Source organism: Zalophus californianus, chromosome 9, assembly GCF_009762305.2.
Source record: "Zalophus californianus isolate mZalCal1 chromosome 9, mZalCal1.pri.v2, whole genome shotgun sequence".
NCBI lineage: Eukaryota > Metazoa > Chordata > Mammalia > Carnivora > Otariidae > Zalophus > Zalophus californianus.
In genome coordinates this window covers 128557773-128582243 of record NC_045603.1, presented here as the reverse complement: position 1 = coordinate 128582243, position 24471 = coordinate 128557773, and the positions used below count along the sequence as shown (strand labels likewise).

The 24471-nt window shown below is 46.0% G+C and overlaps 1 protein-coding gene across 4 annotated transcripts in view; it reads left to right on the top strand.

Annotated features, from left to right (window-relative positions):
* Positions 1–24471, top strand: part of CAMK1D (calcium/calmodulin dependent protein kinase ID) — a 428325-nt gene that overhangs the window by 351062 nt on the left and 52792 nt on the right. For all 4 annotated transcript variants that reach the window (XM_027592067.2, XM_027592070.2, XM_027592068.2 and 1 more), the window contains 2 exons: positions 13192–13330; positions 19181–19307. In XM_027592067.2, coding sequence (XP_027447868.1) covers positions 13192–13330; positions 19181–19307 — 266 coding nt within the window. The remainder of the gene's footprint in view (positions 1–13191; positions 13331–19180; positions 19308–24471) is intronic.

Below are 24471 nucleotides of genomic sequence, written 5' to 3'. Positions count from 1 at the left end.
CCCCTCATAGCTCATGATATTTAAACTTTTCTAGTTATTACTTGTTAAAATATATATTATAATTTATAATATATTTAATTTATATTACAAATTTATAAAAATATATAAATATATATATATATATATATTTAAAAATGGTTCCAAAGCAAGCATACATACGTAGTGTGCCTTTCAGAAAAATCTTGAGTAAGCAATATTTCTGCCAAAGTCCTCTTGTGGACCTGAGGGAGTACACAACCATTCTGTGCTTAGAACATCAGGAAGAAAGAAGGGGAATGATGCATGAAGCTCATGTGAGTCCCGGGCACCATGTCTTGGAGACATGCTTGGTGTTGGAAGAGGGACTAGGTGGGCAGGGCTCAGAGTTCTCCTTTGGGACAATTTCAAAACTTGAGGAGGGGAAGAAAGAGCTTTCTTTTTGGAATCTGAAAAACCACTGCAAGCCGCTTCAAGCTTCTGGTCTGGGGATCAGTGGCAGCCCAGAGTGACTCTCTGTCAGTAAGGGCAGTGGCTACTTACACAGCTCATTGAGAGGGGCTCCACTGTGCCATGTCCCCAAACTGTTGGCAGTGGGCATGGCCAGGCAAGGCCTGGAATGTTCCTTAGCAGTGACTGATAACAAGCCAAGTGTGGACTACAGAGGTTCAGATTCTTTCCATGACTTCTGTTTCTCTATTGAACTTGATTGTCACTGAAGAGGTTTTACACTCTTACTTTAATGATTTGTGTTTACAGAGAGACAGTTTCCTTGTAAAAATATGAACTAGAGGTCTTACTAGAGATCCATACCTTGACAAACAGTCTTTGCCCAAAGGCCGCCCCTAAGTTTTGGGCATGGCTGCTTCGAGGAGACAGTAATTCTAAATTGTCATTTCAAATTTCAGGATGGTGGTTTGGGGTTAGTGACCTGCCTTCTTAATGGACCTTATCAACTTGGAAGAAACTTTTGCCAGTTTTTTATGTGAAGGCTCACACTAGACACAAACATAATATGGTTTTATAGGTTGTGACATGTTGTCTTTGAGCATGTTGCCACGACCACGCTCAGTGTCACGTGGCATCTTCGTTCCCTCTATGCTAAGTGTGGAAGGTCAATGCGTGGCTGCTAGAAAAAAAAAAAGAAGAAATCCACCAGCAAGCAGTACTTCTGCCCAATATGGGGACTAGGAGACATAGGAAATATGTTCTAGAAGCACTGGCTGGATAGCCACGAGTGACGGTTTTGTTACAGCCCCAGCCTTGCAGCAGTCCGAGCTGAGTGAAGGAGCAGTAGGGCGGCTGGTTGACTCGAAACGTCTGGCCAGTGGTTCGTTTTGTTACCTTCCTCCTAAAAGAGCACATGAATTGAAGAAAACATTTCAGTGCGCATATAACACGGATGAGTACATTTACCGGGGAATGCTTTAAAATACTTAGCCCTCAAACATACAAATGGCAACAAACTCCGTGGCTTAACCTGCTTTTGTTCTGCAGCCTGTTTGGGTCTCTTGTGATCAAGCCCCATCCCGTCCACGTGGCACAGATCGGGCTGAGTCATTGCCAGCCAGTCCCTCACCCTCCGTCGCCAAGCCCTGCCCTCTAGCACTCACTAACTTAACCTTTGGCAGATCCTCTGAAAAGGGTTTTGGACGTCATTTTCTTATTTCTTTGTTTTTACTTTTGTTTTTGCACTTTTTTAAAAAAATTTTAATTCCAGTTAGTTAACATACAGTTATATTAGTTTCTGGTGTACAATATGGGGATTCAACACTTCCATATAACACCCGGTGCTCATCAGGACAGTTGCACTCCTTAATCCCCACCACCTGTTTCGCCCATCCCCCTACCCACCTCCCCTCTGGTAACCAGCACTTTGTTCTCTATAGTAAAGAGTCTGGGTTTTTTTTTTTTTTTTTTTTTTTGGTTTATCTCCCTTTTCCCCCTTTGTTTGTTTGTTTTGTTTCCTAACTTCCACATATGAGTGAGATCATGTGGTATTTGTCTTTCTCTGACTGACGTATTTCACTTAGCATTATACTCTCTAGCTCCACCCATGTTGTCACAAATGGCAAAGATTCTTTTTTATATCCGAAGAATATTCCATTGTATATGTATACACCACATCTTTACCCATTCATCTTTCGATGGACACTTGGGCTGCTTCCGTATTTTGGCTATTGTAAATACTGCTGCGATAAATATAGTGGTGCATGTATCCCTCTGAGTTTGTGTTTTTGTGTTCTTTGGGTAAATACCCAGTAGTGCCATTACTGGATCATAGGGTAGTTCTATTTTTAATTTTTCGAGGAACCTCCATATTGGTTTCCACAACGGCTGCACCAGTTTGCATTCCCACCAACAGTGCATGGGGGTTCCTTTTTCTCCACATCCTTGCCAACACCTGTTGTTTCTTGTGTTTTGTATTTTAGCCACTCTGACAGATGTGAGGTGATGTCTCATTGTGGTTTTGATTTGCGTTTCCCTGATGATGAGTGATGTGGAGCACCTTTTCATGTGTCTGTTGTTGGCATAATTTTTTAAATGAATGATTATAAAAATATGATGAAGGGCTTCTCTTAATGTAGATGCTTGTAGGTATGACCTTCTATTGAGGGGAAGCCACAAGGTCTAGTCTGCTCAGGGTCCCTGGGCAAAGCCAGGACATTCTTCAGAGTGTGGGTGCCTACTCCCAGCAAAAAATCAAGACCCAGAGCAGAGGAGGCCACGGGAAGATAAGACGGGTGAGACAGAGGTATGGCATGCAAACTAGCAGCAGGTTTAGGAGGCTGGGAGGGCAGGAATAAATGAATGAATAAGGGAGGGAATGGATGTGGTGGAGAGCGAGAGAAAATTGGCTCAGCTGCTGGTCTGCTCCATAGAATAGTCTTCAGGGCCCTTCTGTCTGGTGCTCTGTGGCACATGCTTTGAGGATGTGCATGATTGCTGAAGGATGCCATGTCCAGCAAGACCCAGACCCCGCTCACTATGCATTTCTTATGCAACATCTTTTTTTATTTGGCAAATATTTAGTTAGCATTTCATCTGTGCCAGGTACCCTGCTAGGCCCTGGGTAAAAAAGCAGCAAAGAAGCTGAAATTGCCTCTGCCTCATGGAGCTCATCACCTGGGATAGGTGGGGGCAGGGTAGGAGGACAGAGCATTACACAAATGAATATACCAATAATTAACTCTAACAGCTGAGCGTTGCATAGAAATACAGGAGTTAAGAGAATATAATTGGGGGGAACCTAATCTGGTCTGGGGGTCAGGAAAGCCTTTTCTGAAGTAATGGCATTCAAGCTAGGACCCCCACAATGAGTAGGAATCAGATTAAGAAACTATGTGAGGGTTCAACAGGTACAGGAGTGGCCTGGAGCCAGGGAACCCTGCAGTGGGTAGCTGTGACCGTGACCTTTGTCGGCGCTATTGAAAGAAAGTAAACTTGGGGAGCCTGCAGACTTTATCAACAAAGGCATTGAGCATGTCGCAAGGCTGAACAGTAGACAGGCGATTTTTATTTTGTTTTTACTTTTTTGAAGGTATCGTTAGATCTTTCTTGCATTACCTAAATACACACGCTCTCCCACACATCTGCTGTAAGATTTTCAGTAGAGATCCCCATTGGCTGAGAAACACTAGAACTCATATAAATACATATAATGAATGTCATTAAAACTGGACAAACAAAAAAGAATTTAAAATGCAGTTTTTAAGCTTGTCCTAAAATTGGAGCCTTAGCCAATTGCCTTCAGAGTCTGATTCTGAGCGTGCATGAGAGTGTGCAGTCGCTCTATCAGCTTTGAACATAGTCCCTTACCCAAGATAGACAAAGATGTGCTTACCATCCAATGGCAACTCCCTACATGGGAGTTACAATTTATGGACTATCTGTATCCAAGCCACATACCTAGACCTATTCCAGAGCCATCGCCTGCTTCTTCCAGTTGTTATCTGCTCAAGGAATGCAAGGCTATTCTAATATTAGAAAAATTCTATCAGAACAATGTGTTGCCAAGTAATATCTTCCTAATTGGAACTAATCCTGGAGAGCCAGGGTGTAATAGTCAAACAGTTCTTTGCAGAACTTTTCCCCAAACTGTATTTAAAATATCCAAGAGTGTCTGTTCCTACAGAGCCCGTGTTGTGTGTGTTCTACCAGAAGGTCACTCTGCGGGGCTTTGGCATGTCAGCTAGTGCTTGATGAACCTAGAACATCTCAGGAAATAACGCTGTGCTAGATTGATAGCATTCTGACCCTCCCCTTGCAAATCCTCATTATATAAGGTTATAGAAAGATTGCTAATTAGTGCAGAAGAAGTCACAATACTAAACTGCGAGATTATGTAATAATGCTGAAATTTTCACAAATCTCCATCCTAATCAAGGGCATGGATATTTTCCAAAATCCCCAGCCTGTCTGGGGGGAACAGAGAAGCACAGGGGCTCTCATGTCCAGAGAACCAGAGGAACTATGTCACCTTCCTCAGGTGGCAGCTCTGTTCCTAGCAGCTTCCTCACAGATGCCTTGTCTGTGCGCCTGCCGGAGATCCTCAGCGGGAGGGGAGAAGGCGCTTTTGTAGAACAGTGAGGCATGTTCTAGTCCTAGACAGACTTGCATTGTCTCACTTGATTCTTAAAGCAAGTATAATTACCCCTTTTACAGAGGAGAAAAATGAGGCTCGGAGAGCTCCGTCCTGGGTACCCGTCTCTTCTCTGTCTCCTCAGACATCTCCAGTCCCACAGTCTAGAGGCCATCTCACATGCCAGTGACTCCCGACTCTCTGCCTCCAGCCCTGGACTTCGTCTTGCCCAATACAATGGATATTTCTCTGTCCTCATGGTGCTTGACCTCTCAGACCCTCCTCCTTGGTTTCCATGGCACCACACTCTTCTCCTTTACTTCCTACCTCTCTGCCTGGTCTTTGCCGGCTCTTCTTTATCTGGTTGTTGGCATTCCCAGTGCTCAGACATCTTTCTCTTATCCAACTGCACTCTCTCAGTCATTGATCACATCTAGCATCTTGGCTTTGGGGACCATCTCCCTGTGGATGACTTGCTAATATTAAATTCTAGTCCTGATCTTTGTCCTTGAGCTTCAGGACAACAGCTGTTGCTTGATATCTTCATCCAAAAGGCACCTCAGATTCCACATATCCTACTCAAGGCTCTAGGTCTGAGCAATCCAATACGGTAGGGCCATGTGGCTATTTACATTAATTAAAGTTAAATGCAAAGGGCAGTTCTTCAGGTGTGCTGGCATGTTCCAAATGTACAATAACCTCCTGTGACTAGCAGCTACCATATTGGACATTGTAGGTAAAAAGCATTCGGTCATTGAAGGAAGTTCCGGTGGTCAGTGCTGTCCTAACCCTTCCAAACCTGTTCTTTCACCAGGTGCCCCATTTCAAATAATGGCACTACCACCTGGCTGTGTCTCAAGCCAAAAATCTAGGAGGCATTCTTGATTCTTCTCTTTCCTGCATGCCCATGTCAGCCTTATCAGTGAGTCTTGTCTACTGCTTCTCCAAAACGTACCCCACGTGTGTCCACTTCTCTCTAGTTCCAGTGTTCCCCAGGCTGAACCACCCTCCTCTCTCACCCGGATATGGCCGCGGTAGCTCCTCAGTGATCTGCCTGTAATCACTCTTGCCTCTACAACCCATTCTCCACGTAGCAGCCAGCGTGATCATGAAAAAATATAAGTTCACCTGTCCCTCAACTGAAAACCTTCTAATGATTTCTTACCAAAGGTGGAAAAAACACACCCTGTTTGAACATTCATTTGCATTGTGCCTTAGTCCATTTGGGCTGCCATTACAAAGGACCATAGACAGGTGGCTTATAAACAGTAGAAATTGATGTCTCACAGTTTGTGGAGCCTGGAAGTCCCAGCTCAGAGCACCAGCATAGTTGGGTGCCAGTGAGAGCCCTCATGGCCCCATGACCTCCCACAGACCCCACCCCCAAATACCATCACATTGGGGATTAGGTTTTCAACATATGAATCGAGGGGGGTGGGGCACAAACATTCAATCTGTCACATGTGGTGCCATGTGATCTGGGCCTTCCTCTTTCTCAACCATTCTACCCATTGCCCACAAGACTGCAGTCACTGCTGACCTTTTTTTTGATCCCCAAATACTGTTAAGACCTTTGCTGTCCTCAGGATCTTGGGACTGGCTCACCCCTTTGCCCAGAAGCTCTTCCCCTCCACAGTCCCTCGGCTGGCTCTTTCCTGTCATCCAGGGGTGAGGCAGGTCCTGGAGCCTGCTCAAAAAGGGTTACACCACTCATCTCAGGCTTGTTTCGGTTCTCTGAACCGCATTTTGGACCCTGAATGTTTTCCATTTCTTTATTTGTGGATTTCTTTCTTTTCTTTCTCTTCCTTTCCCACTGGAATACAATAGTCGTAGATCCTGGGGATTCAAGAGGAATAAGATATGCTTGGCTTTCTTGGAATACAAAAACCTAAAAATGATTTCTAATTATCTCTATTGAAACATGAACAGGTGCTTTGAGTTAGAACAGAGGAGTTATTTTCTCTCGAAACCTTGAACATGCTAATAATTTCTCAACAAATCCTCTGGTCCTTTCCTCACGAGTAATGCAGAAGTAGAATTTCTTTATCAGGGTGTCGGCAAGCAAGTTTCCCATACACAATTAAAATGCCTTTAGTTGTTTCTTTTCCATGGTTTTGGCCATAACCACACTTTCCCTGGCCCACCTCGAGGGGCAGCCGGCTGGGAACTGAAGGGGCGTAGTTGGAAACCGAGAGAGAAGAGGATTCCAAGGATTCCCTGAGGCTCCATGGAAAGCAATGAAAGTTGTTGCTTGGGTGGGTGGAAAATCAGTGCACACAGCAGAGCTGGCCAACAAGGGTTTGGAGGAATGGGTCTGCTCCTGTGAGCACCTCTGAGGGTTGGGCAGGAAGGCTACAGGGCCGAGAATCTAAAAGCTGTGGGCCTCCAGGATGACAACAACAGACCGTTGTTGGAAGACAGCATGCACACCTCAGAAAGGGCCCTTGGCCCACGACGCCCCTCACCCCAAACCCACACCCACACACAGTCACTCCTTCAGCAGCATCCCTCTCTGAAGTGGGTCACCTTAGATCCCGGGCAGCTTAGAATTTGCTGTCTTCCCCTGCAGCCCATCCGAGTCCAGGGCTCTATTTGCAGAATCCTTTATGATGTGACTTCATCCTCACCGGGTGCATTTTCCAGATAAGTCAGCCTGCTGAACATATGTTGTTCCTTCCTGCCTCCACCCTCTTCTCCCACCTGTCATGCCCTTCCTCTTAACTCGGTTCTCTCAAGTCTTCCCTGCCTTTGGGAATCCTCTCTCACTGACTGTATTCCCCCGAAGGTATTTCGTTCACCAGAGACTCCTTTCATGACAATCCAAATTACTGGGGTCTGCCTGCCCCCTGGGCTTTTCTCCACTTGACTAAATATCACGCGTCCTTTAAGACAGCTCAGACTCTCCTTCTCCTGCCCTGTCCCTGGGGCCCTTCTAGGTGTCTTTCTGGGATTTTCCAAAGCACCTTCATCGGCCCCCCCACCCCCCAGCGTCAGAACCATCTACACTGTTCTTACCTGTCTGTGTATCTTAGTCCCCACCCCACCCCTGCCATGGTAGACGATGTGTCCCTTGGAAACAGGGACAACATATTTGGCTTGATACAAGATTATTTGATGATTTGATGATTAAACAAAGCATAGAATGCAAATACAGTAGAAGAAACTGTCCCACCCAACCACCCCCAATAAATCTTGTAAAACACAAGAAGAGAATGTAATTCAAAGATCCCCTGTATGATTATGGGGTATCCTTTATATTGCCCAGTCTATTACTTTGCTAGGGATGCTTTAACAAAAATGCTACCGACTGGGGGGCTTAACGACAGAAAGTCCAAGTTCAGGGGGTTGGCAGATTTGGTTTTTCCTGAGGCCCATTTCCTTGGCTTATAGGCGGCCATCTTCTCTCTGTGTTCCCATAGTGTTATATCTGTGTGCTCACGTTCTGGTCTCTCTCTCTCTCTTTCTCTCTTATATGGACACCCATCATATTGGACCCATCTGACCTTACTGAACCATAATTACCTCTTTAAAGACCCCACCTCCAATATGGTCACATTCTGAAATGTACGAGGGGTTAGGATCTCCACATCTGAAATCAGTGGGTGGAACACCAGTCAGTCTGTAACACCCAGACATCGAGAAGGCAAAATAGCCAGAATCGAAGTATGATGGAACACCAGGAGTTACACTGATCTGGTCCATGAGGTGGAGAGGCATGCGTTTGTGTTTTGGAATTTTCTGAACCGATTGAGCCAGGAAGATATTGTGAAACTGAATTCTAAGAAAAAAAAGATGTTTTTATTATTAAAGGAGGATTTGTCGCCGCCTCTCTCAATCACATCCTGCATATTTCATCCTTCCTCTTAGGACTACATGTGAATGGGGGAGATGGTTCTGGAAAAACACATTTATAACCAGCGTTGCTCTGGGGCACACAAAGGCCACCTTGCTTCGCAGCCGTGTCCCCAGCTCTTTTCTACTCTTGCTGTCTAGTTAGGTAACAACGGTCTTTGTAAATTTCAAGGCATATTTGCTATAACACTACTTTTTATTATCTCAGCATTACTGCTAGTATTTCTCAGACTGCTCTCTAAAATTAGCAGTACAGCCTTATACTGTTTGGCCTTTGAGGGAGAGAAAAAGGTTTTCCTTGACCCTCTTCAGGTCCCTGGCTAGCTCTGAAGATGAAATAGACAAAGACAGATTAGTGGGAAGAAAACACACATGTTAATGAAGTTTGGCAGTTACTTGGGATCCTTCCCCAGAGAATGAAGACCTGGGTGGAGTGATCAGAGCTGGAAGCTTCTATACACAAACGATAAATTTGTGAAGAATTGACAACGCAGAGGGGTTTGGGCCAGGGATGGTAAATGGTGAGGAGTCTAGGGAGCTAAAAAGTTAGTTGAATGAGGTTTGTTTGTACATTCCCTGGTGCAGTCTGTGAGCTGATAGAGTCTGTCTCCAATAAAAGGAGAACTTATTTCTTGCCTTTAGACAAAAGAGGGGGAATATTTTTCTTGCATTTACTGCTTCTTAATTGCTTGCAGCTCAAAGTAAATTTTATGTCAAGGAGGCATATTTTGGGGTGACATATCCTGGTTTCCTGCAGCCTTCTTCATATTTTATTATACCTAACTTCTAGAGGAGCAGGTTTTTGGAGCCCATTTTTCAGCATTAGCACAAGTACTGTCTTTTAATGAATGTGTAGAAATTGTTGTAAGATAAAAAATTTTTTTAAGTTATAATTATCAGTGAATTTTAAAACAAGGGGATCACATCTATGGAAACTGCATGGAGAAGTTCAAGTGCATGTAAAGAATGGCTTGGTCTACCCAGTACTAACAGTGGGTACATGGTACGCTGACTCAGTTATGTCGCGGTATGCTGTGGTGGAATCAGAACTTACCGTGTACTTGATCCAGCAGCGTTGAAATTATGTTTCTTGACAATGATTCTTTAATTTGAAGAGATTTGCCCTACTTAAAATTTTACAAATAAACTGAAATTTTGTTGCAATTTCATATTTGCATATTTAAAATTCACATGCAGGTATAGCAGGACAATGTAATAGACATGGAAGATCAGAGACTGAGCAAACCCAAGTTCAAAGCAAAGACAGGTTGTTCTAAATTAATGGAAAAGTTTAAAATAAGAATAGAGAATTTTTGAATGATGTCTGTCCTCTCCTCTTTAATTGGTAGTTTCTTTCTTTCTTTTTAAGATTTAATTTAATTTATTTATTTAAGAGAGGAGGGGAGGGGCAGAGGGAGAGAATCTGAAGCAGACTTTGTACTGAGCCTGGTGTGGTGCTCGATCCCATGACCGTAAGATGACAACCTGAGCTGAAACCAAGAGTCAGATGCTTAACCCACTGAGCCTCCCAGGCACCCCAATAGCCAGTTTCTTTCTACATCTACACTCCCCCCCCCAGTGAACCTCTCTCCCATAGCCACCAGTAATTAATTTTATTTGTTGATCTGTCATGATGGTTCTACTCCTTTTTCCCCATCACCTGATCCCTGACCCTTCTAACTCCGTCCCAGTGCTTGGCATGCTCTCATTGGGGTACTCCATTTCTAACAGGGAGCTGTAAACCATGCACTTGGGAAACGTGCTGTAAAAGGATATTGATTGAAGAAGGCAACCTGTCAGTCAGCTCAGCAGCCAAACCACCCAACCTATTCATGATCTGCAGGCCTGAAAATGAGACACACCCCTCACCACAATTCTAAACTTACTTCCCCATCAGTGATTCTGGGATTCTGGTGGTTCACAGATGGTTTTCAAAATAAGTGGGTATCTTAGCTCAGGCTGCCATAACAAAATACCAGAAACAGGGCAGCTTAAATGACAGACATCACAGTTCTGGAGGCTGGCATATCCAAAATCAAGGTCCCAACTGATTTGGCTCCTTTTAAGGACTCTTCCTGACTTACAGATGGCCTTCTCCTTGCTGTGTCCTCACATGGCGGTGGGGGGCGGGGAGGAGAGGAGAGGAGAGAACTGGACTGGACTCTGGTTTCTCTTCTTATAAGGACACTAATCCCACCATGAGGGCCCCACTCTCCTGACCTCATCTAAACCTAAATACCTGCCTATGACCCCATCTCCAAATGCCATCACACTGGGGCTTAGGGCTTCACATGAATATGGGAGGGGGCATAAACAGTTATTAGTACTTAACAGTAGCCATTTGAAGTGTATGCTTAAGGAGATTTTTGAAAAGTATACAGTGATTTGCAAATTTTAAGACATTTTTATGAGTATCCTTATGGGTTTTTTTTTATTGGCAAGTTTTTTGACTTCTCCCCTCTGCCTTGGTTTCTAAAGAAACCAAATACTTTCTGAGCCCTTTCAGAAGAAAGCCCTGGTGCAATTTGAAACTTCAGAACTGAAATATCAAATGTGCGGAGCATGGAGACTGTGACAGAACGTGCTACAGTTACAATTACACTTCGACTCTGATGCTTCAGTTCTTACTGCATAGCTGCCCTATCGGAGGACAAATATTTGATTCAATAGGATCTATTAATACCTTATAGATCACATAGGAGAAGGGAGGACTTTGAGAGAATGGGAAGCAGGAGAGATCAGTTTTGAAGGAGGGAGAGAATCTGGCAAAGGTGGGTCGCAGAGTACTCAGGGTGGGAGGTGGGGGCGGTCAGGAGATGAGCATTCCTGCCTGAGCTCTTCCAGCAGCCTGCAGAACAGAGGATGTGAGCGGCAGGCAGACCAGTGGTAAGAAAGCATGGGAGCACTTGGAAGGGGTGCCATGATTGGAATGTGGGTGGACAGCAGAGGAGGAAGAGGGGCAGAATCCAAACAGACCTTTCCTCCTTCAGAGCTAATGCTGCCAGGATTGACATCCACAGGGCACGGTAGGTGGCCCCTAGCGGGCACCCAGGGAGTCTTAAATGAATGCTTGAAGAGATGATCAAATGAAGTGAACACAGACACGTTCTGTAGAAGACCCTCAAGGTCTACAGAGTTCTTCCACTGGAACTCATGGCAAGAAGGATCTGAAAACATGAAGCCTGGTGAGAGCTTGATGTCCTGCTGCTGAGAGCGGGAGCTCTTGGGATCTGGGTTTACTTAAGGGTGGACCATTTAGACAACCTGGTCATCAAAAGGTAGTTTTGCCCTGATGTCTCCATTCTGTTCACTCTCTGAATTGCTTATTGCTCCTGAAAGTCTTTCCTTTCCTTATCTTGATTTTCAGTTTGCTTTGGAAACAAGACATTATCCAAACACAACATCGCTTAGAATGACTCTTGGTAATGGGAGACACTTGAACACCTAGGCCTTTTATAGCCACAACTGGTTTTCTTTATTGGTTTTTTAAAAGGAAGGTTTTGGTGGATCAGCTATTGCCCATTAATTGCCATGACTTGCTGAAAATGAATCAGAGCTCTGTGTGTGTGTGTGTGTGTGTGTGTGTGTGTGTGTGTGTGTGTGTGTGTGTGTGTGTGTGTGTTACTGCTAGGGCATGTCTTTTACTATATCTATGAAAGCTGTAAAAGTTGTTTGGGAAACTGTTGTATGATTTTAACAGTTCAAATAAATCATCTTCATTTTGCTTTTGGAAATTCTCTTTCTTTTTATACAGGAAAATGGTGTTAATATATCCCTTGAAGCTGATTTCCAAGATGGTGTAATTATTTGAAAGAAGCACTGTGTTTCTTGGAGGAGTATATATTCTGCGGGTTGGAAGGCTAGGCTGGGAGATTGTTCCGAGTTAGATTTGTGCAGCTCTGTTACTTCGTTAAACTCAAAGCAACAGCAAATATCGGAGCTGGGGCCTGTCCACCACGGCTTGTTTGACCTTTGCCAATCTAGGCAATAAATACAATAAATAACAAACACAGTAAACACAAAGAAAACGTATAGTGCAGCATGAATTTCAAAACAAATTAAAAGTAAATATTGTCACCAAAAATCAGTGTTAAACAAGGTAATGGTGTGTTGTGCCTCTTCCTTTTTTTGTAAATCACAATTGGCTTTCAGGTTCTGATGCCTCCGAGGGCATGCCCCTACCTTCTGTTGGATATGGTTGACTAGATTAACCCCTTTATTTTACAGATAAAAAGACTGAGGTCCGAGATTCAAGGAACACCCATGCCCTCACCATATTAGGAGCAGAACTTGGTCAAGAACCCAAACATTCCTGTTGGCTATTCACTGCTTTGCCCACAGTGCTGCCCCCCATTCTCCCTACCCTCCAGACCTTTAAGGATAATTCCTTATGTGAAGGAGGCATTCTATCCACCATCTCCCTATATCTGATGATGCCAATATTCTAGAAAGTTGTTCTGACTTTACATTGTCATAGCAGGATGGAAGTAAAGGCCAGAAGAGACTTCTCAGTCCTGGCTAGTCCATGAGCCCTGGTTTATTTGTATTGCCTTTATCTCATTCTGGATACTCATACCATCACGACATAGAAACGCTTCCCTGGTATAGCTTCTGGGGAATACATGGGGCAAAACTTAAATCTGAAAAGGAATTTATTTGGAAATAAAGTTTGGTTCTTTTGTCATATTGAAATCTCTTATTGATGGCTTTCCCTGAACAATTTCACAGGTCCCCTCAAATTTCTTATTTGTTCTTTTTTTTAAATAAAAAAAAAACAACAGTGTATCCGGCGGAGAGCTGTTTGATCGGATAGTGGAGAAAGGATTTTACACAGAGAAAGATGCCAGCACTCTGATCCGCCAAGTCTTGGATGCTGTCTACTATCTCCATAGAATGGGCATTGTCCACAGGGACCTCAAGGTAAGGCCGTCACTTAGCAACATCCTCCGCGACCACTCTTCCACCCACAATGCACCTGTCCAAGAGGATCAGCTCCAGAAAATGGATGAGGTTGCCTTCATGGCGATATGGGTGGAATGAATGGTGGACATTTGTGTACTGTTAGTTGTCAGGGCCTTTGGGACCCAAAGAAAGATGATGTAGATCAATGACACTCACCATCATTTGCGAGATTTTATAACCACAATAGAGCCAAAGGGCCCCAGGGAGGTAGGTTGTGTCTTGCTTCAAGCCGACCTGAAAGGTAATTTTGTTCAGGACCTACTGGCCATGAAAACCTTTCTCCCAGTGCAGTTCTTCACAGTCTTCCCCCAGTTCTGGCCCCATTTCGGCACACCACCCTGAGTAAAAAGAAAGGAAGCGAGTACATAGAGGGCATGACGGAAGAAGACAAATGGAAGGTTATCCAGAAAAACAGGTTGAACGACCTACGATCACAGCCTTCCCCCGGTGTTCTGTAGGTTACAGTGTTATCTTTTCTTGATGAAGAGTTGGCATACTGACCCTTCACCCAATACCACTGAAGGATCGGGGCCTTCATCGGGCACCTTGGCATTTCATCCCTCCCCGGTCAGTATAGATACTGAAGGGTAGATATCAAACATACGCCAGCAAGGGTAGATAGTGAACATATTGATTGGAGGAACAGCAAAAAGCAATGAAGGCTGGACTGAGGCTTCCTTCTACAGCGTCCACGGGCCCAGGCCCTAGAGCTCACTGCACCAGTAAAGACAGAAACTCCACTCCAGCCCACATACCTGCACTCACCTCATAAACACAGGGATTTTATTGCAGTGAAGCCATGCTCTGCATGACTTTGTGAAATCTAAACCAATTTAAAGAACAAACCAGAAGCCTTTTTTAAAACAGCTCTTCAGTATCTGCCCATTATCTAGTACTGGGTGTGAATAAATGGTATAGCTTTTCTTTTCGTAAGGTCTCACTGTGAAGTTTTCTCCTCTTCTTCTCTGTGGTATTTTCCAGCAGCTAGGGGAGTGGCTCCCAAATGTTAGCCTATGTCAGAATTGTCTGGCCCCACCCCAGAGGTTCTGATGCTGTGGGTCTGCAGTGGGCCCCGGGAACTCGCATTTCTAAGGGGTTTACAGGTGATGCTGATATTACCCTGGGAATATTCTTAGAGAACTGCCAGACAAGGGTATTTGGGAATGTTGATGGAGTCCTTACAGCTTTTGCCTTTTGCAGGCTTCTTGAGAGTTGCAATGGGCTGTGAGCCCCGTTGGTTAATCTTCAGGACCTAGAGGCCCTTGAGAGGGCTAAGCCCACTTGGCCTCTCTATGCCAGGCGGTGGCGCCTGCTCGGCTGTCTGGTGCCCTCACCAAATGCTGATTCCCTGCTTCTAGAACACAGGAGGCAGCTCTCTGAACAAGTTAACGTGGTGACCGACCGCAGAGGTGTCCCGTGATGGGCATTCCTACATAGAGAACATTCCTCGAGGGGCACTGTGTATTCCCCCTTTGGAAGGCAGATGGGCTGCACAGGAGAAACTGCTTTTTCTGCCCACACAGTGCTTTCAGAGAAGGATTGGAGGCTCCCAGCCCCGGCAGCTGTGAGACCGCCAGGCTGATCACTGTGGAAAGAACAGTGCCATGTTAGGACCTTTTGTCGCTGCTTTTCAGAGGCACAAAGTAGTTTGAGCTACATGGCAGAAGTTGGGCTAGGGTTATTAAATTTTCATAAACATCTGAGAAAAATGAAAACAAAGTGTATGCTCCAGGGCCAAGAACATGATGAGGTCAGTTTAAGATTAGGGCACGATCTGGGATACCACTGCACCCTCACGTGCGAATACACCTCCTCCCCCTTCCTCCAGAAAAGTAGTCTTGTGTCTTCTTGCCCCAGGAAGCTACTAGAGACAGTCAGTTGTCCTTTTTTCAAAACAAGGGACTGAGGCAGGAAATGTCCACTGCAGCTCCCTCAGATCAGGATAGGGCTTCTCAGCCCCTGCACCGTGTTCTTTGTTGTGGGGGGCTGGCCCGTGCATTGTAGGATGCTGAGCAACATCCCTGACCTCTACCCACTAGAACCCAGGACCACTCCACTCCTATAGCCGAGACAACCAAAGACGTTGCCAAATGTCCCCTGGGGTGCTAAATTGCTCCCAGTTGGGAATCACTGAATTAGGAGAGTGATTGTGTATAACATTAACTTTGTAGGAACTGTTGATTCAGACCTTTTAAAAGCTTGTTACGTGAACTATTAAAGGGTTGGTATTGACTTTCCAACTCCAGCACTGGCCACCTGTTGTCTTGCAAGGATGTCATAAAATAAAGGACATTATTTTTGGGGGGGTGAATCCTGGGCTTCTTGGGACCCCAGGCAGAATTGCCAGATCCCCCTTGGGCCTCCTGCCTGACCGAGCCCTCCTACTGCCAACTGGGGGCCTCCATCCGGGTACCCCTGGGCCTGTCTTCTCTCCCACTTTCCTCTTCCCCACCCCCCCTCAAGAAAAAGCCCCACCATCTTTACTAAGTCAGGAGATGCTTGTGGACAAGTACTGATCTAGGCTGTGAATGACCAGTTTCTTGAACCCTCCTTGGTAATTGTCCTGCAAAAGAGTGCTTTGCTGACCCGAATGTATCCCCTGGAGGAAGAATGTATAAGGAGGGGTGTTTGGCCCCATGGCAATCTCTTGCCTAGAGGCAGCCTTGTTGAGTAGCCTGAGGTCACTGGCTTCCCACTCCTTACTTAGCTGTTCAGCCGCAGAAGTACTGGATCAGGAAGATTAAAAATCAGAAAACCTTAAAAAAAAGTCCTCTCTGCCCCATGATCAGATCCGTACTGTTCATCATGGACCATGTGCACCTTTTGATGAGATTATTTCACCCCATTTTTTAAGCACTATTCTTATTTCGATTATTGATTGGCCCATTTTATTCTCTCTTCCAACTCCTTGAGAACACCCTCAAGCATACATTTGATTTTCTTCTAACCGCATGCTTCATCCACGGAATTAATGTCACCGTGAATGTTAAGTGCCATTCCTTCTCGCGTTATGAGTTTGGATGAAGGATAGTATTTTTTTCTTTTGGGTTCTGTTAAAAAAAATTATTCTGACACTTTTTAAACTAAAGAAGACTTTATTTAAGGCTACTGCAAGTATATCACAATAAGGGAGGGCGTTGGGTTCAACTCTAAGTTCATCAAGGACACGTGGGGATTTATAGCCTTTGAGCAGAACGAGGGTCGTAGATAGAAAGTTGCTAAGAAGGGATGCCAAGGATAGCGGGTTCTTGCTAAAGGCTGGCCAAGAAACTCTTAGACATTGGTAGACTCTCTCCCTTGACCAGACTTGAGTTCAGCCCCTCCTGAGTCTTCTTTCTGACCAGGCTCCATCCTTGGGCTCTGTCCTTAGCCCATTGGCTCTGCCCATGTAGTCCAGGCTGAGCAAGAATCCCACTGAGTCGCTTTGGTGAACATCCCCCACCCTTGCGATCTGACCAGATTCCTTACCCCCCCATATCTGCCCGCCCGGGCTTGCTTTTCAACAAGGGTCCTCCGAAACTGCTGCAGCCACAGTCCCCGACCCTTGACATCCCCTCTTAGTAATTTTCCATCCACTGACCCTCCCCCTGCTCTTCGGTATAAATTTCCACTTGTCCTTATTGTGTTAGGACCTGAGTCCACTCTTCCTCTTCAACTGCAGAACCCCATGGCAGTGGTCCCCCTGAATAAAGTTTTCCTTACTGTCTTTACCGAGTGTCTGAATACATTTTTTTAAATGACATCCAAGGTGGGAGGTAAAGAACTTGGCCACATATCAAGGGTGAGGGAATTCTTCCTCTGCTGACTCAGCAGGATTCTTGCTAAGACTGGACTATGCAGTCCCAGCAAGGCAGGAAGGACACAGAAGGCCAAGGTCGAGGCCTAATCAAGAAGAGGGCTGACTACAGTTTGGTCAAGGACGGGGTCTTAGGCAGTTCTCAGAATCTCCTCACAGTAGTGGTTGTACATCAGAATCCCCCCATGGATTCTAACATCCAGAGGCCTGGGTCCATCTCAAATCCGCTGAAGAAGACATGCAGACATTTTGTGCTGTCACAGGTGATTTCTGCTGGGCAGCCAGGCCCAGAACCACTTTTTGAAATAACCCTGGTCACTCTATGAGAGAATGGCTCCTCACATTCAACACTCAGGAGCCAAAGATTCACCACAAACCACTGACAAGAGACGCTTTTGCTTCACTCTTGGGGATGAGAGAAGAGCCAGACAAGAAACAGTGAGGGGAAGTGGCTTCCCCAGTTCCGAGTCTTCCTGTTGTGTTTCCCTTAAGGTTTAATGTAAAGGAGAGAAGTGATTTGCTTATTTGCTGGGTCAATCTTCGGAATTTTCCTAGTAGGGGAACAGGAGAGGTGTCAATCCTCAACATTATCTCCCTCAGGGACAACACCATTAATTGAGACAGCCCTTCTGTGTTCAGGCTCCGTCCGGGCAGAACTGGCCCGGCCCCAGAGGCTGGAACATTTCCCTCAGTCTCCCTGAGCTCCACTCTCTCTCTCTTTTTTGCTAAGAATGATAGCCCAATTTTTCATAAAACACTACGCAATGAAGGTTTATTAGCTTCATTGTCTCCCTGCTGCACCCCTGCACTGCCTCCCCTTGGGCCCTCCTATGGAGCCGCCATGGAGGTGCCCCTGAGGTGCAGAACGTTAGTGGGGACAGGAACCGTGATCACACCTCTGCCACATGTCGAGCTAAGCTCTGTCATGTATTCTTCCGGGAAGCAAACGAAGAACCACCGCGACCCATGTTTTCCAGAAAGGCAAAGAGAAGCTCAGGGTACTTAAGGACACGTGGCTACGAAGTGCTGCGTCTTCCGTGATGACATCCCTCTATTTCCCAGGAAGCAGAGTGAGCGGGGCGGGGGGCGGGGGGGTCCGCTGGCTCAGGAGAGGGGAAAGTGGGACGCATCTGCCAGAATGGCAAGACACGGGACTTTACCAAGGGTGGGAAGAGAGACCCTTGGACTAGAGAGAGGTTGCCAACAAGGGTCAGAAAAAGGGAACAGAAGAGCCCCTGTAGAAGTCATGTCATTTCTGGGGAACCCCTCTCCCTCAGCCCAAGAAATAAACTGACAAGTCTGAGAGGTATGCGAGGCTGCCTCAGTATAAGGTACACTTTTTTAAGTAGACAAAGTACTGATAAGGGAAAGGGACTCACATTTCCTGAAAACCTCTAAGTGTCCAATACTGTGCAGGGTCCTCGACATCGCTCTTACTAAACACTGCTTTTCTTAATGCATTTACTATGTCTGAAGGTCAAGCATGTTCTTAAACTGTGATTAGATTCTATGGCTTGATCAGAAATGATGAATACTTATAATTTGCATCAATGTGGATGGAACTGGAGGGTATTATGCTAAGAACTGAAATAAATCAATCAGAGAAAGGCAATTATCATATGGTTTCACTTATATGTGGAATATAAGAAGCAGTGCAGAGGATCATAGGGGAAGGGAGGGAAAACTAAATGGAAAGAAATCAGAGAGGGAGAAAAACCATGAGAGACTCTTAACTATGGGAAACAAACTGAGGGTTGCTGGAGGGGAGATGGTTGGGGGATGGGGTAATTGGGTGATGGGCATTAAGGAGAGCACGTGATGTGATGAGCACTGGGTTTTATACGCAACAGATGAATTATTGAACACTACATCTGAAACTAATGATATACTATATGTTGGCTAATTGAATTTAAATTAAAAAAAAAAACAAGATTTCGTGGCTTGGTGAGTGTCCCACAATGAAGCCAGCTTTAAACACACTTTGTCCGTTTTTTTTCTTATTTTCCTTCCAGCCTGAGAATCTGTTGTACTACAGTCAAGATGAGGAATCCAAAATAATGATCAGTGACTTTGGATTGTCAAAAATGGAGGGCAAAGGAGATGTGATGTCCACAGCCTGTGGGACCCCGGGCTATGTTGGTAAGCACAGTGTGTGTGTCTGGGTCCAATTTGTCTGTCTTAAAGCACCTGAGCCTGGCACAGGATCACAACTGTCTTCGTTCCCCTTGAGGGGAGAATAAAAAGGCTGAGAGACATTGGAATGAGTTAGAAGAGAAGCAGTTTCCCCTGAAACCTTTTAATAGTTGGGGAGAAATCCTGTCTAATTTGGGTGTGGGCCTGAGTGGAGGCCTGGAGTTGATTTGGATGAATGCCCGGGTTCTGATGCCAGAAATATTGCATACATGTCCGTGTTTTCAAGTGATTTACAGTGAGGCGGTAAGATAATGATGAGGTGCAGACACAAGTAGAACACGTAAAATGTTGAGTTGGCAGCGACCATAAAGAGAATATCGATAGGAGGAACCTGCTTCGTACCTTGACGAAGTCACTCTTGAAGTAACCAGTCCCTATCGGTACTGGGGAAGCCAAGAACTAAAGTCTTTCCTAAAATCAGAACCCCACATTCTTTGTACCAAACATTCAGAATGCAGAAAAGGCTGTGGCAGAGGTGAACACTTGCATGCTGAGAAGCGCCTTCTGTCTTCTGGGGACCTGGAGAAAGGCCATGGGCGCTCTTGCTGGTTTTCGAGACTTTGATATACACAAATGTGTTCACTCATGTAGCAAATGTATACTAAGGTGCCTACTATGTACCAGCCGCTGTTCTAGGCACTGGGGTGAAGGCAGTGCAGGAGACACACAGGGCACCTGCCCTCATGGAGCGCACATTTTAGTTGGGAGTGACAGACACCAAAGATGTGAGGAATGGGGTTGTTTCAGGCCTTGGTAAATGGAAAATGAAGAAAATAAAAGGGGAAGAAAATGAAGAAGATAAAATGGGAGCTTGCAATGGAGTGGCAAGGCGCTGGGGGGATTACGATGGCTAAGGGCACAGGAACGAGGCTGGGGTATTTGCCTGCATGTGGAGAGGCATCCGGCCTTGGGGCTGTGAGGGGACAGAGTGTCCCAGGCGGAGGCATCAACTTGGTGCCAAAGCCCTGAGTGGGAAAAGTCTGGGGAGAGGGTACAAGCTGGGAATGTCTGAGAGCGGGGGGAAAGGGAGTTGGAAAAGACTTTGGAAAACAGAGACCAAGGCTGAATTCTCGTCATACACAACATGATGGCTTTTCCTCATGGGAACAGGCAGCCCGCCCTGAAAGAGAGGAGGGAATATTCTATGACTGGCATCATTCCTGTTTGGTTTGAGGTACAATCGTACGGCCTTCTCAGGCCAGGCTGAGGCAAGCCGGCCTCAAACCTCACCAGCCTTGGGCCCAGGGCATTGTGGGAAACTCCAAATGACCTCCGGGGCCCTTCTTGGCTCTTCGAGTGCTGGCATAACATGGGTGTTAGATCACAACCGTCTCGTATTTAAAGGTGCCCAAAGGACAGGAGAGAAGAGCTGGCCAAGGGGAACGGAGAATAACATAAAGGGAAGCAACAGACTCAGGAGGAGATAAAGGCGCTGTGAGCGTCATGGGTGGGGACCGTGTCCCTGGTTGGTGTGTGTGCTGGACAGAGAGGGGGAGATGGTTCTGCTCACAGAGAAGCCAGCACAACCCAGGCCTGGATGAGATGCATGGCGCCCTGCGCGTTCTCGGTTCTGGGCTGGTGAAGTGATGCAGCAGGACCTGGCTGGACCCCAACGTGGGGGCGGGGGGGACTTGGAATCGCTGCACCTGGGAGCTGCACGCATGTGCCCCGGGCGGAGGGGGGGTGGGGGGTAGGAGCGGGAGTGTGTGCAGTGTGTATGTGGGATTTCTCCAGTTCAGTCTAAGCCCCCAGGCAAGCGGCAAATAAAAATGAATTTTTTTGGGGGGAGGAGTGCTTCTCCTCCTTTCTCTTCAAAGACGCAGAGGAGAAAAGCCTGTTTCAGCAGGGGAATCGGGAAATGCGAAGGCCCATGAAGTCATGGTGTCCGGTCTCCTTGCCAGGATGGCTTTGCTGCCTGCAGCGCGGTCCACGGCCCTGGCCCCCACCGGGACAAGGAGCTGCTGGGACTCGCCAGCTTCCCCCTGCGAGAAGCTGACTCTCAGGCTGCAGGGCAGATGTTCTGACACAAGTGTCCATATTAACATATGCATCACACTGTTCTCCTATTGGGCTCTGACAGTGGAAAGCTCTAGCACTTTCCAAATGGGTTTTTGCTTCTTTGTGCCTTGGCAGAACCCAGGAACGGCACTTTCTCTGGGTTTCTAAGCGGCTGTCATCCCTGTGATCTGGTTCTGTTTAGATGTCAGATGCTGATGAGTCTGGGCACTGGGAACAATGTGTAGATGTGGCCCTTGATGTTGCTACCCTAAAGGGTGGCAAGTGGAGCCATCAAGTAATCCCATTGTCAGATACAGAATTTTCTTTGAGTGAGGAGGGAGAGAGGAGCTCTGTGGGCATGTAGCTGTTCCAATCATTCATATTTGTTGAGCACTGAGATGCCTGGGGAGTCCTCTTAGAGCAAGGAAGAGGCTACATTGGGGAGCTCATACCTTGTAGACCTGTACCTTGGGCAGTGAGCAGCAGAGTTTGGGCTGTTTCCTCCCCACCCCCACCCAGGCTGCATGGCAAACTCCTATTCAGCCATCAAAACTCACCTTACATGTTGCCCCCTTTGGGCTGATTTCCCAACACCCATTCTCTCTTTTGTCATTGTAGTTCTTTTCCTGACCACTTTTTCACCATGGCTCTGACTACATTGCATCAGGGTCCATATGTATCAGTGTCTCCCACTGCACTGCAGGTTTTTCTACAGGGGGAATTATCTTATTTATCTCTGCAAGACATTTGTTAAATTGATAAAAACCCAAGGTTCATGATGAAAATTAGCATTTTTCTCTCTCTTCTCTTCTTCCAGTCATTCAGCATGCACTTATTAAATTCCTCTTATGTGTCATGCTCAGTGGTTTGGTGTTAGGAATGTAGGGACAGCATTTCTGACTTCAAAATGTTAACAGCATTGTGAAAGACAGAGGGCAAACAGGCAGGTTGAATAATGTCTGGTAGCGCTACACTATTCATCACTTAAAGATTATTTATTTAGTGCCTACCTGGGAGGGTTCTGAGGCAAAGCATGGCATGATCTGACTCTTACCAGGATACTTCTAGGAGACAAGTGGGAATTAGGAGAGATGCCAGGGTGCAGGGTCAGGGTGGAAGGAGGGAGACCAGTTAGAAGACTCTGGAATTATCCAAGTGAGAAATGGTGGGGTCTGGGCTAGGTTGGCAGAGGGACATAGTGAGAAGTAGTGAGAACTTGTCAGATTCCAGATAAAATTTGAAGGTAATGTCATGCAGATTTTCTGAAAAACTAAAAGCAGGGTTTTAGAGACAGAGAAATCAATGATAATTCTAAGGTCTTTTTGGCCTGAGCCCCTGGAAGGGTACAGTTTCCCTTACTTGAGAAGTAAAAGTCTGTGGAAAGAGCAGGTTGCAGAAATATTACCAGGGGCTCGGGATTTTGATTTGTTAAAAGTTTGCAAGGTCGAGAAGGCAGTTGGAACACAGGTCTGGAGTTCTGGGGAGAGATCTGGTCTGCAACAAGATAGAGTCGATTCTCATTATGCACAGTAATGATGTTCTGTAACATCACCTTGACCCTGAACTAGTAGATACTGACCCACTGTTACCAGGGGAGATCAGGGTCAGATTCCTCATGAGCCTCTGGTCCCTGCATTTTCATCTACTCATCGATGCCTGATATTGTTTTACATGTATTTCAGTTCAGTGACACCTTATTTAATATATAGTCTCGATTCCTGAATGTTGAACTCATGGTCAACAGCCCCATAACCTCCGCCTAAAGGAAGCCTCTCTAGCCACATATTTTCTCTATAAGCACATCTCCACTTTCTTGTGCTGGGAACCCTAGACGACACTTCATCACTGCACTTGGGGGCCGTTTTAAACCGTGAATCTACAAAATGTGCAGAAAAGTCAAAAACATGACACTAACTAGACCATGAAAATGATACTTGTTTATAGCGTGAGAGTCGAAACAGGAGAGTAGAGTGTCGCCTTGTTTGACTTCAGCTGGGAAAGTGCGCCTTAGAAACTCAGCTGGAGCCTCTCTGCTCACGTCCACAAGTGACTGCAAAGGCATGGCAAGCATTGATTTGGCGGCTACAAATTTTAGCAAGGAGGCAATTTTACACAAGTATGGAACCCGTGTGTCATGAGGATGGACTGTATTTGAGGGCTGACAGCTTCCAGATGTATTTTGAAGCCGTGAACCTGGATGAAATGGCCAAGGGTGGGGGGGGGTGCAGGGAACGATGGAGGAGAAGAGAGGTCCCAGGGCTGAGTCCTGGAGACCCCGGGACTGTGAGGGGGCAGCGTGTGAAGCAGGAAGAGAACCAGGGCACTGTGGTATCTTGGGAAGTGCTTCGGGTTGGAGAAAGTTCTTGTGTCAGTTGTTGCTATTAAATCAAGTAAGATGAAGACTGGGTGTTGATCTTGGACTTTGGGGAGCTTGAATTATGGATCATTTGAATGATTAATTGATTAAGCCAGTGGGAGCCTGACAACCAGTGGGCAGAAAGTGAAGCAGGTCTTTGTAAAGAGGACCCCAGGATGCTGTCAACCCTGGGGCTAGACGCCGCCCCTCCCACCTGCCCCCCCCCCCCACCACTGGCTTATCTCTGCAAGGTCTTGGAATTTGGGATCTTGGACAAAGAAGCCACAGCCCCACCTCTACTGGTCAGTTTCAATTTGAACACAGGAGAGCCCAGCCCTGACGCCCCGTCGGCACTCCCGATTCTGGGGTCCGTGCTGTCCAGGAGCCCAAGCCAGACGCAGAGGGCTGCTCTCTGCTTTCAGCTGTAGTTCAGACTCCTTCTAGCTAGAAGTATCGGCTTCAATTTGTGAAGGCTGTTGTTTTGTTGTTGTTCTTACTGCTGTTGCCTAAATGGCTATTCAGCTGAATAGTGAATTTTGGCAATATCAAGATTACTTCAGTTTAAATGAACTCTCTAATGATGAAATAATGAAAAAAAGGGCTGTTTATCCGAAGTATCCCAGTGCACATGGTGCCTGAGAAGGCAAAGGGGTCTGAGTACCTTGAACTTCACCCTTTACCCTTAACAGCTGTCCAGATATTACACGTCCTTGATGAGGAGCCAGGGTGCTTGCAGAGCATCACCTCATTGATGGC